The sequence below is a fragment of the Sarcophilus harrisii genome, chromosome 2 (genome assembly GCF_902635505.1).
Source record: "Sarcophilus harrisii chromosome 2, mSarHar1.11, whole genome shotgun sequence".
NCBI classification, from domain to species: Eukaryota; Metazoa; Chordata; class Mammalia; order Dasyuromorphia; family Dasyuridae; genus Sarcophilus; species Sarcophilus harrisii.
The window spans coordinates 128,453,322-128,466,482 of record NC_045427.1 but is presented as its reverse complement, the minus strand read 5'-3'; the positions used below and the strand labels follow the sequence as shown (position 1 = coordinate 128,466,482).

The 13,161-nt window shown below is 42.7% G+C and overlaps 1 protein-coding gene across 12 annotated transcripts in view; it reads left to right on the top strand.

Moving 5' to 3' along the window:
* The window catches only part of ANK1 (ankyrin 1), a 326,140-nt gene extending 313,186 nt beyond the window's left edge, over positions 1 to 12,954 (top strand). For all 12 annotated transcript variants that reach the window (XM_031950761.1, XM_031950751.1, XM_031950759.1 and 9 more), the window contains one exon: positions 9,616 to 12,954. Coding sequence is in view for 2 of the 12 variants with exons in the window: in XM_031950756.1 (XP_031806616.1) it covers positions 9,616 to 9,642 (27 nt within the window). In the remaining 10 variants the exon portion in view is untranslated. The remainder of the gene's footprint in view (positions 1 to 9,615) is intronic.
* Positions 12,955 to 13,161: the final 207 nt, after the last annotated feature.

Sequence of the window (13,161 nt, the reverse complement as noted above, 5' to 3'; positions counted from 1 at the left end):
TCAGATGTCACTAATTAAGTGAACAAAGTCAAGTCACTTTCTGAGTCTGTTTCCTCATCTGTAAAATAGGAACAACCTATATCTTAAGGTTTTCAAGGGGACTGAGTGAGACAATGTCTAAGTTTGCAAACCTCTCGAGTATCAAAGCCAGGATTCAAACCCACAACTTGCAATCTCCAATTGCAGTGCTCTTTCCTCTACAAAATAAAGCTAGATCCCTGTCTTGGGAAGTTTGTTTTGGCCTGGAGAGTTGGGAGGCAGAGAAAAAATTAGTCAGAATTCTAATTCATATAATCTAAGCAAGAGATGATGAGAAAGGTGGCAGCAAGTGTAGAAAGAAGATTCCCTTTGTGAGAAATTCTTCTTACTGTCATTCAAGTAAAGCATGTGCTTTAGCACCAAACACTGATTGGTCCTATATCTTCTGTTTGGGAATCAAATCTCCCCCTCCCCCCAAACACTTACCTTCAGCAATGCCCTAATTCTGCCACAAACAGAATAGTCCCAGAGACAAATTTTAAATTGTTTTAAAAAACCAAACACCTTTTTATGCCGCAGTTTCCTCATCTGTAAAAGTAATGATAATGCATACTCTGTCTATCTTTCAGGGCTGTTATGGAGTCCCAAATAAAGGGGCAGATAAGAAAGTCGTTCAGAAAATAGAAAATCATAGATAGAAGTAGGATTAATATAGAAAATAATAATGATGAAGGGGATGGAGCAAAGAGGAAAGACAAGGGATAGTAATGGCAAGATTGCTAAGTCCCCAAGTGGAGGCCTGAGTATAAGTGTCTTTAAATATTGAAATGTAACTTTCAAGGAAGAAGGAAAAGTTTTGGAGAGGAAAGAGCTTGAGGCATAGTAAAGTCAGAAGAAAAGATGGAAGGGACTCTAGATGTGGGGTCAGAGCTCCCTCAGAGGGCAGACTCCTTTATGTAGAAAGAGTCTGAGCCAGATGATCTTGGAGGTCCCTTCCAACCTCTAGGTTTCTATGATTCTGGGACCCAGATTCAAATCCTGCCCTGCTAAAGGTTCTCTCTGTAAGACCTTCGTCAGCTGTAAGGTTAAACTAAGCCTCTTTCGGAGCCTCTGTCTTTGAATCTATGAGACTAGGGTGATAAGACCTATACTGGTTACCTCACAAGATGGTGGACAAAAAAGCATTTTGTAAAATGAAAAATACCATTTGTTTTCTTTTTGGTTCAGGTCCATTATTTCATTAGTGTAGGTCAGAGAACTCACATTATAGAAGTGCCTCCCACCAAGGTAGATGGCGAAAGGGGGAAGGGATACACATTTATCAAACACCTACTCTATGCTAGGTATTGTGTAAGTGCTCTACAAATATTACCTCAACTGATCCTCACAATAACCCTGGGAGGTAGCACTGTACTGTTATTATACCCTTTTTACAGCTGAGCAAACTGAGACAAACAAGATTAAGTGACTTACACAGCTAGATGGGGAACTAGACTATAACGTACAGTCTCAAAGAGTTGCCCAGACACAACCCAAAATGATAGCCAGTATGTATAATAATAGCTAGTATTTATATAACTCTTTAAGGGTTATGAAGAGTAGTAAACATTTTTAACATTTATAAACATTATCTCATTTATCTCTATAAACATTATCTCATTTGATCCTCACTGTAACAGCCCTGGGAGGTAGGTATCAATATTATTCCCACTTTACAGATGAGGAAAGTTGAGGCAGACAGAGGTTTAAATGGAGACAAATAGAGGTCTCAGGGTTACACAGCTAGTAAGTGTCTGAGGCCGGATTTGAATTCTTTGAACCCAGGCAGAATTTGAACCCAAGGAGGCCAGTTTTCTATGTCTCTGGCACAGTTTTGTGTCTAGGTTATTATTATCATTAACAAGAAAAGGCTTAAAGTGAGTTCTTGAGGACTTCACTCAGTGGGCCAGAACCCCAGGAATGGCCAAATTGAGGAAGTATGAGAGCTGAGTAGCTTTAGCCAAGAGTGGAGGGAGATTGCTTTTGTGCCAAGGCTCAGGATGGACTTTTCCTGGGTTTACCTTGAATGTGTATAGAGGTTGGGGGCAAAAGAAGGCCTCATTGCCAACCAGGAGTCTCTGGATTGGTTCTGCAATGGCCAAGCGAAGCCGTTCTGAGACCGTGTAGCTGTAGGCTGGCAGGCTTCTGTTTCCAACCCCCTCTTCCCATCTCCACCCCCATGGGGCAAAGCACTGTAGATACTAAAAGTTGCCAAAATGCTGACCAGGCTCTTCTTGTCAAGTCCAAACACTTCAGGAGAAAAATGACTGGTGGAGCCAGTTTGTAGGATAAATTTAGAGCTGTGGCAACTCAGCAGCTTAAGCAGGTCATAGAGTTAACCCCAGCCTTGCCACAGGAACCTGGGTAGGGGAGCTGGCTTAGCATATGGACCCTTCTTGATTAACTGAGCTCCTGGGCTGGACCAGCAGATGCCTCTGCTCCTGGCAGGCAGCTTTGGAATTGATCTCACTTTCTTTGCCATATGAGTCCATTTCCATGGCTGTCGTGCCTCATGCTCCACTGACGTCCAGCTTGAATTCTCCGGGTACCCCTGTGGCAGCTGGCAGGCAGGGAAAGAAGCAACTCCATGCCGTATGCTGAGTGGTAGGGAAATCTGCACCTCATTGAGAAACGAGAGGGGTATTTAAAGCCGAGAGAGATTGATTCTACAAGGGAGTGAGAGCTCTGATACTTAATTGCCAAGAGGAACAAATTAAGTTACCTTTTCTGAGACTCATCTAACTCACTGGAAGATAATCCTGTGAATGACTTCCTTCATGAGGCAGCTGTGAGGCAAGTGCATCATGAATTGTAAAGTATTACATAAATAAGGGATAGCAGATAAAGTGCCAGAACTGAGACATAAAGATTTGGATTCAAATCCACTCTTGACACTTAATAGCTGCATAAGCATAGGAAAGGTACTAACATCTCAAATTCTAATTGACCCATCTGTAAAACGGGAATCATAATACCTATAGTACCTACATTTGGGGGGCGTTCAAGTCTCATAGGAGATAATGTATGTAAAGCATTCTGCCTATTTTAAAGCACTACATACATTTGGGAATTCTCATTACTATTGCTACTTCAATCATAGGATTGCTGAGCTTGTGATTACAAATGGGGAAAGATACAGCTGAGGTGCTGATATTTTGAGAGCAGAGCTTCCCATCCAAAAAGCACATTTGTGTGTGTGTGTGTGTGTGTGTGTGTGTATACATGTGTGAATGTGTGTTCACTCACAAAGAGCCTACGTATCCAAACTCCGTGCAATCTTAAATACAAAGGCCATTTGGAATAAAACACCAGGGTGGCATGGAGCCCCCAGCCCCATTCCCATGCCAAAGGCAAAAGAGATAAATATTTACAGGGGTCAAGAACTCAGAACAATAATTCCTATATTTTTCTATTCATCCACTCCACAAACATTAAGTATTTAATGTATACAAGATACTCTGCTAAATTTTATTCATAAGGAAGCAACAACTAACATTTCTATAGCATTTCTTATTATTTGTCCTTCATTTTTATATATCATTTAACACTTACTATGTGTCAGGCACTGTGCTAAGCACTTTACCATTAATTATTATTATCTTATTTGATCTTCACAATCAAGGAGGTAGGTCTTGTTATTACCCCATTTTGAAGTTGAGGAAACTGAGATTAAATGATTTGCCTAGTGTCACACAGCTAGTCTGTGTCTGAATCTGTATTTGAATTCAGGTATTCCAGGCTCTAAACCCTGTGCACTCTCCACTGCACTTCCTAGATGCCCTCCAAAACAAAACAAACTCTGCCTTCAAGAAGCTTACATTCTTCTAGAGTGATATGATATGTAGCCAGAGAAGTAAACCCAAAATATTTTCTCTATTTTTAAACCTGGACCTTTGATTTCACTCTTGTAGGGATAGTCCAGCGAGGAAATTCTCTGATCTGATACTGTTTTGCAATTTGTGATCACTGAGACTGAACTGAGGTGCTGGGCCTGTATATGTTATTAGAGGTAGGATTCTAACCCAGGTTTTCCTGACTTAAAGGTCTCCTATGTTGCCTATCAAATATATGCAGAGAAAATACAAATAAATTTCTCTAAAGGGGACATCTTCCTGTTTGTTGCTTTCCTTTGAGTTCTTTACTCCTCAAACCTCTCCAAAAATGTCATGTGGTATATATATCTGGAAGGTATTGAATAGGTGACAGTGGATGGAGCACTGGCCCTGGAGGCCCTGAGTTCAAATGTGACCTTACTAGCTATGTGACCCTGAGCAAGTCATTTAATCCTGGTTGCTTCCATAAAAAATAAGAGTTATTATAATATAGGAAAAAGAATCTTGAAAGTCAGACTCAAAAAGCCTGGCCTGACTCCACTATCTCCTGGACATATACCATCAGTCAGGTAGGTTGCTTAAACCCTATAATCTCATTTCTTCATCTGTCCAATGAAAGTGATGGTTATACCCACCTACTTCATAAGGCTGTCACAAGGATAATGTTTTGCATACTGAAAAATTCTAGGGGACTTGAGCTCTTCACATTATTTTAAGTTAAAAAACTTAACATTTCTTAAAATGCAAAATTAATTTAAAATTTTAAAATATTTATTTAGAACGAAATACAAAATAAGAAAAAACAAATAGAAAAAGAAAGACAGAAAAAGGAAAACAAAGTGAAACAAAACACTGTCATGTCCCCAGCAGAACATCAAGGAGGATCCAAAATATAATACAAAATTAATTGAAAAATTTTGTGGCAACACTACATTATATGACTAGGGGAAGCTAAATGGTGCAGTAGATAGAGCTCTGGGTCTGGGGTCAGGAAGAACTGAATTCAAATCCAGCCTCTGATATTTACTAGCTGGGCAAATCACTTAAACTCTGCCTCAATTTCCCTCGTTATAAATGGAGATAATAACAGAACCTACCTTTACCTCCCTAGATTATTGTGAGCATCAAATGAGTTGATATTTATAAAGTTCTTAGCACAGGACCTAACCCATAGTAGGTACTTGGTAAATGTTTGTTTTCTTCCTTCCTACTGGTAACAAATAGAGATTCCCCGGCTCAGAGGTACCCAGACACTAGCCTTGGACCTCGTTGCCTTAAGCCCTCTCCAGGGCTCCCTTCTACTCTTCCTTACAATAATGGAATTCAGAGGAACTGAGTCCAAGCTAGGCTTCTGAGCAGAGAGCCCCGTTGTCCTCGGGGTCGTCCCTGCGGGCTTCCCAGTGGCCCCCCCACGCAGCAGCTGGGCCAGTGAGGACTCGGCCGGGCAGGCGGTGACTTTGCTGCCTGATCTCACGCCACAGTGGATGGTGTGACAGCTCAGGATCCTCCACCAGCTGCCATGACCACAAAGATCCCCTAAAGGCTGATTTCACCTGGGGGGAGGGGGTCTTGTATCCCTGTCCTCAAGGCACAGCGACAAACTCAGTCCCCGGAAGCCCAGAGAGGGGACCTAGTCCTTGAGAAGCATCTTCCAGAATGACAATAAAGCTCTCTGGTAGTGCCCCGCCCAGGCTGGACTTGACCCTGAGTTCTTGAAAGCTGCACCATCAGAGACTGAATTCTAGGATGCGGAGGGACATGGTGGGTCTGGCCTGAATGTCTGTAAGCTGAAGCCCTGGAGCTGTGAAGAGCTCAGAAGGTTATTTTAACCACAGCCAACAAGGATGGAGGAGGTTCTGATCTGCAACAGCAGAAGGCAGCCCTCTCCGATGAAAGGATGGAGGAGTGAGGATGAAGATGGTGGCTGGGAGCAGGAGAACAGACTAACCAGTGACAGCACTAGCTCGTTTTATATAGGGCTTTAAGGTCTGCCATATGTTATCCCATGTCATCCTCACAATAGCCCTGTTATTATTCCCACTTTACAGATGGAGAAACTTTCTATGAGAGATGAAATGATTTGCCCAGATTTGTGTCAACAGCTAGTAAGGGACTGAGGCAGGATTTGAACTTGGGACTTCCTGCCTTCCAATCCCGACCTCTGCTCACTCCATTATCCTAGAGCCCGGCCAGATGATTCTGAAGGTTGAGTCCAGCTTTCAGCCCTCTAACTTTGTGACATTGATAGCGATGCAGCCACCGATCAATCATGGCCATGACAACAATGATGGCAGCCACGTTTTCTCCTGAGACACTCATATAGTCTTCTTTATTTCTTTTCTCAATGTTATTTCCATTGACAAAAGATTAGTTAAAAACATAGTTTAGAGCTGAAACTGTGTGGTCATGGGATCATAGTTATATTAACAGGCAGCTGGGTCATCTCATGCCTTCTGTTCATACACATGTGTGCATATGCACACATACACACGTGTATATGGATACACACATGCATGTGTGTGCAATGCATATGTGCATCACATAGATACAGACATCATCTCATGCCTTCTGATCATACACATGTGTGCATGCACAATGCATACATATACATATGTATGTAGATACACATATCTATATACCCATACATGTACATGTATTATGCAATGCATATATACAGGCACATAGATACATATCTATAGCTAGGTCATCTAATGTCTTCTGATTATATATGTGTGTATGCACATATACATGTACACATGTATGTGAATACACATACATATATACACATATTCAAGTATGCATGCAATGCATATATGCATGCATAGATACATATCTCATGCCTTCTGTTCATGCATACATGCATGTGCACATATACATGTGTGTGCATGACTGCAACATATGCATGCATTTACATGTGTGTGTGTGATGTGTGCATGCACATAGATGCATGTCTATGTGTATGTGCACAGAGACACGTGTGCAACACAATATACTCACATGTGTGTGCACACATGCCTATGCATGCTTATATACATGTATGTCTAGGTGTGTGTGTGTGTGGACATATATGTATGTCACACAGAAAGTAAAATATCAGAGTCAGGATTTGCACTTGGCTTTTATGGCTCAAAATCTCATGGGGAGGGGGCATTTCCCCCCAATATCATACTATGGTTATACTAGGCAGCCCTCAAAATCTAAATTAGATGCAGCCTATGGATGTATGGAGAAAGGACTGATCAGCCTACTATATGCCAGACATTGTGCCGAATTCCAGGAATACAAAAAGAGGCAAAAACTAGTCTGCCCTCAAAGAGCTTACAATCTAACAGGAGAGACACCATGCAAACAGTTCTTTAAAAAAAAAAAAAAAAAAAAAAAAAGCTACATATAGGCTAAACAGGATAAAATTAACAAAAGAAAGGGATTAGAATTAAGAGAGTTTAGAAAAGGCTTTCTATAAAAGTTGGGATTTTAGTTGGGAAGTACAGAAAGTCAGGAGGCAGAGATGAGGAAGGAGAGGATTTCAGGCATTGAGAACTGCCTGAAATGCAAGATTTGAACCACTTTAATTTGATTTTTGAGGGCAGCTAGGTAGTGCAGAAAGAGCATGACACTGGAGTCAGGAGATGGGAGCTCAAATATGATCTCAAATACTTCCTGGGCAAGTCACTTTACCTTGTTTGCCTCAGTTTCCTCATCTGTAAAACGAGCTGGAGAAGGACATGGCAAAACACTCCAGTATCTTTGCCAAGAAAACCAAATAGGGTCGTGGAGAATCAGATACAACTTAACAACAAATTGGTTTTCTGATCTGTAGTAGGGAGATGCAATGCAGTTGAGAAGAGAGTATAGAGTAGGAGGGTCCTGGAAAGATATTTTTTAAATTTAGCATTCACTAAATATCTACTATGTGATTACTAGAGATAAAAAGGAACATTTCTTTGTTTCTGTCCTTAAGAATCTTATGGCTAATTAAGGAGAGAAAACATACACACACAAAATTTATATATAAGATAATGCCAGAAATGTGTTAAGACAATAATAATCTCACATTTCTCTAGCCTCTTTTTTCTTAAAAAAATTTTTTTCTTACAACAGTCCTATGAGGTAATTGTACAAGAATTATTATCCCCTTTTTACAGATGAGGAAACAGGTATGGAAAGGCAAGAGGCTGAGTGATGAGCAAAGTCTCAGAATAAATAGCATTTAAATGTGATTTAAACCTGGATCTTCTGATGCCAAATCCAGTGGGCTTTTCACTGTATGATATGCTTCTTTGAGAAATTTTAAGTAGTGTAGGAGTTTAAAATCAGAAAATATAAATGTGAACTTGAGTCAACAAGGCCTCATGAAGGAAGTAAGTCCCGAAATGGGCCTTGAAGAAAGTACAGGATTTGAATAAATGAAAAGGAGAGAAAAGGAAAGGGAAAAAAAAACCCATTAAGTGCTTATTTCATGATCCTATTTCACTATCCCACAGTGGTCTCTAGTGTGAGATAAAGTAGAATGGGTCCAGATTAGAAAGGGCTTTGCATGTAGAAGCTAAAGAGTTCATATAAAGTGGAAAATCATTTTTTTTAGTCTCATTAAAGAAAAAAACATATAAATAAAAACTAGACATGAGATTTCATCATGCAGGTTGCTCCCAATTTTACCAATGAAGGTTGGCAACTTTTTTCACAAATTATACTCTGCCCAAAGCACTGAGAGGGTTGTTTGCCTAATATCAGGTATTGAATTGAACCCAGGTTTTTGTGACCCTGAGACCAATGTGATCACTACCATCCCAGGATGCCTCTCATCCTCATCTTTAAAGTTCTTCCTTCTTACCAAAACAGAGCACTTTTCTCTGCAGCATAGGGAGAAGGGATTAAAATGCGGATGATAAGGAAGAAGTATTAGAAGACAGAAACAGTCCAGAAGCTTCAAAGACCAACAGAAGCTAACAGTTATTAGAGACATCTGGGGAGGGACTATGGAGGTTGAAATGGGAACGGACAAGTGCATGATGAAATAGGGATTTGTGGAGAGGGATGGGAAACAAATGGTCAATATTTGGTAGGAAAGCTAAGGAGTTAGTGGAGAAGGGAAGTGTTCACCAGCCAATCTGAATGGCACATAAAATCAATAAGCATTTAGTAAGCCGTTACTTATGTATAAGTCAATATTTATTAAACATTTGGGTGACAGGCACTGTGCTAAGCACTGGGGATACCTTCCAAAAGGAAAAATGAAACAAAACAAGGGCCCTGCCTTCAAGCCTCTCACACACACTCCTAATGTTTCTCACTTTAAAGTTATCACTGAGACCCCCAAACCATACTCGAAGAATTTTTCTTAGCATAGAAACATAGTGTGTCTAGGTGATAGAACCTTGTTGGGTCCCAAAGTTCTGGTTGCTCTGGATAGTAAGAGCATGTGGTGAGTACCTTTCTTGATCCCATTTGAAAGACTTGAGTACCTGCCCCACATTTCTTGCACAAACAAACAAAAATTTTAGTATAACTTGACCACCAAAAATGTGTATTGCCTCCTTCTCCACAATGGATGGTTATCTGATCTCCAGACTATATCCCATTCTCTTTCATCTTGTCTTTCCCCCGAGGAGAGAGATTAAAACATTGGCTAGGGGTTGAGAGTTAGGGAGGTGAAAATGGAATTGGTTTCCCAACTTAAGCGCAAAGAGTAGAACTTCCCCCAATCATTCAAGGGCTGGCTTTGCATGTGAAGATACCTTTCCTCTCTCTTTCTTTCCCCTAGGATCACACCTCAACACCCAACCACTGAACTCCACACAATTTGCCCTGCACACTGGAGGAGAGCCCATGCGTGGAGGGCAGCAAAGCCGGCTGTACATGTTTCTATAGGCTAACGGCATGATTTCTGTAAGAGATTTCCTTTAACTGTCCTATTCGCATGAACGACTGGCTGTAGACGCATGACCTACAGTCCTCAATCCTGTCTCTGGCAACGGACCTCTAATGGAAACCAGGACACAAGAGCAGAGAGAGAGAGAGAGAGAGAGAGAGAGAGAGAGAGAGAGAGAGAGAGAGAAGGGGACAAGGGCTCAGTTGTGGCTGGGGGTGGAATTTTTAAAAGTCATTTTAATTTTTCCCTTCTGTGGGGCAGGGTTTGTTTTCCCCTACCCCAATGTCATCGATAAGAAATCCATTTGGATTTCAACCAGAAAAAAAAAAAAAAAAACCCCAACATATACATGAAATCAGCTTGAAACCCTAGTCCCTTTATTCTCATTTACCTGTTCGTACTCAGCTTTCCATTGACAGACACCCACCTGTTATGATCACATCCTCCTCTCCTTGACATTCAGGATACACATCGACATATGGACACCTCTTCACCTGCAATATATACATACACACAGAGATTTTTACTGTGAAGTCTGAGGCTGTATAGTAATCTCCTGTGGATAAATTGGATAATTTTTTTATGTTGTCTCTCTCCTGTTTTTATCATCTCTCAAATGGAAAACAATGATCTTTAGTGTGTTTGGGGTTGTTAAGAGTTGGGGCTCAGGAGAAGAGAATCCCCCGCTTAGCCACAGGGTTCAAAAGGAGGCAATGCCCCACCTGACAGGGATTCCTTTCTCAGTAGGTGACTCAGACAGGTGGCTGCCCCAGGACTGCACCAGCATGTTCTATAGAGAAGAGGTTTTCTATTTCTTCAAGCACTTATCTCATAGTTTGTGTTCAAAGTGTAAACTGTACAGTAATCAGCCTTGTGTATATGAAAAATAATAATAATAACAATAATAAATACTATGCAAACCAATAGAAACACTTTAGCGGTATGTACAAAGCACTAAGAGCCCAGCTCCTGAGGGCTTCTTCAGGCTGCCGGCCAGGGAGCCACAGCCAGTTCTCTCTGAGGAAGAGGAGGGAAAGGAGTAGCTATAGTGAATGTATCCGCCAGTTCTTTGCAGTCAGCGAAACACCAAAAGTCTCCCAGAGCAGTACTTGGTGCTCTTACTTCCGCATGCCTTGCAGGGTTAAGTAAGGAGGCGTGGAAGCAGGTACTGGGCTCTGGGCTCCAGGCAGGGGGTGTGGGTCACAGACAGCGGGTGGGGCTGGCCTCTGACCAGGGGCCAAGTCCCTTTACCTGACATAGAAGGACTCGAGTTGTAAGGGGGAGGCCCCCGGGCTGAGATGGAGCAGCAGAGGAGGCTGAGCAGGTGGGAAACTGAGGCATTCCAAGGCGGGAAGACCTGGCCCAGCCCCTAGGTAGCTGCGCTTTGGTCCAGGGCAGGAAGGCAACAGACAAGGGTTCCATGCCTGGGTACCATCAGTGAAGAGCCTTAAGGTAATTACAGCCGAGCCTCCTCCAGAGGCTGAAATCAGCACAATCCCCGTCCTCCCCATCTCCCTCCCAGCAGGGCAGTGCAGGTGGCATCCAGGGCCAGGGAGGGTATCCTTGTCCCACTCTTCCAGATGCCCAGAGCATCTTCTTGCCCCTGTGGCCCTTCTGAGATTTCTATGAGATGCATCAAAACCTTCCGAGTAGCACAGTGCCCCTTCTCTCTTCACAGCAGAGACCCTGGGGGTCCAAGACCAGCCCCAATGACCAATTATAAACATTCACTGACCTGAGAAAAGAAGGTGCTGCTGCCAGTACGATTGATGATTCCAGGCAGCTAATATGTCTCCTTCCCCTTCCCAGGCCCCCAGCCCCCCTGCCCGCATTAGGCTCTGACCGCCCTAGCCGGCATCCCAGCACCCGTGGGACTGGAACCTCCCAAGCCAGGCTGGCTTTGTCCTTGCACGGCTTCTGATCTGACCTTGACCCCTGCAGGCTAGATAACAATAGTAATAGTAGCAGCTCACATTTCTACGGCGTTTTAAGGTTTAGAAAAAGCATTTTCCAACAGCCAGATGACCCCAGAGTTGCTGCTTTCTGAACTCCATAAAGGATCCAGTGGCCGATGGTAGGGTTTTTGGTTTTTTTGTTTTTTTAATTCTGTTTTTGTTTTTGAGGGGTGGGGGCTAAATCTGATGTTCTCAGTTTGACCGGGGTGGTCTCAGGAAAGGCCCCTTTGGCCTCTTTCTGTGTTGACCCCCTGCCCCCATCCCTAGTCAGCATATTTTAGAGTATAACAGATTTGCCTACTTTTTATTTTTAAGTAGAACAATTTGGCTACTATCCTCCCCTTTTGTGGGGAGCGTCCATATGTAGTCTCATCTGTGACTATGGAGTAGAAAAAGGCAAGGGGATACAGAAAAGATACCCTGCCTTTGTCTTGAAGAAATTCCCATTATCCCATATCTAATTCTTTGGTACTTTTATTAGTAAACACTGCCTAGCATCAAAGCAAGCAGACCCCAAAGCTAACTGTCCCTTCCCCAGTCCCGTGAGTGGAACTGACATTGGTTGGCCTGAGGAGGGACTCCCAGCTCCCAGCAGGTGGTGTGGGGGGATGGGATGCACCCGCCCACAGGCCTGACCTACCCTTTCTGCTGTGAGGGACAGAGGAAAGAAAGAGAAGGGCGTTAGTCTCTAGTGATCAATTCAGAGAGGACACAAGGGGAAACAGGCTCCAGGGTTAATCGTCCCAGAGATAAATGGCACTAGCAGAGAATGTGCAGCTGTACGGCACCCAGAACACCTATAGTATCTCTTTTTCTGTACCATAATCTCCCTAGAATTGCTGATGCAGCTGAAACCAATAGCATCTCCATAGAGTCTTGTGTGGGTTTAAAAGCACTGGTCCATGCTTTGGCATCTTATACCCCGTCGGCATGGCTGCTTTAACCCGTACCGGCTCCAGGACCCCTTGGGTGACATTGCTTTGTGCTCCAATTGCTAGTAGGAGCTGTTAGAGGAAGAATTTGGGGTCCCAATGTGATACCTAGAGAATGCTGCAGTCTGCGCACTAGACGCTTTTTAGAAGTTTTGAAATTAACCTTTATCTCCTCTTTCTTTTTTAAATTGTTATGAAAACAAAATCTTTTTTCTGGACTCTCTCTTTCCACATGCTCTGTTACCTGGAGAGAGTTCCTTTCCCAAGTTCCTCCCTTCCCCTTCCAAATGTATAAATCATTCTCCCCTACACCAGCTGAACAGATGTCAAAATTAATAAAGAAATGAACACATAGACAATGGCTCGGTCTGTCTTTGGGGGGGGGGGGAGCTGAGAAGTAGGGAGAAAGAATGGGGGTGGGAAGGACAAAAACTGGGTTGAAAAAGGCCTGAGGGGAAAAAAAGCTGAGCTCAGAGAGAGATGGCAGAGATTTAAGGAGACTGCACATTTCTGAAAATAGCCTGTGAAGTCTTGCCCCCAAAAAGCCTGAA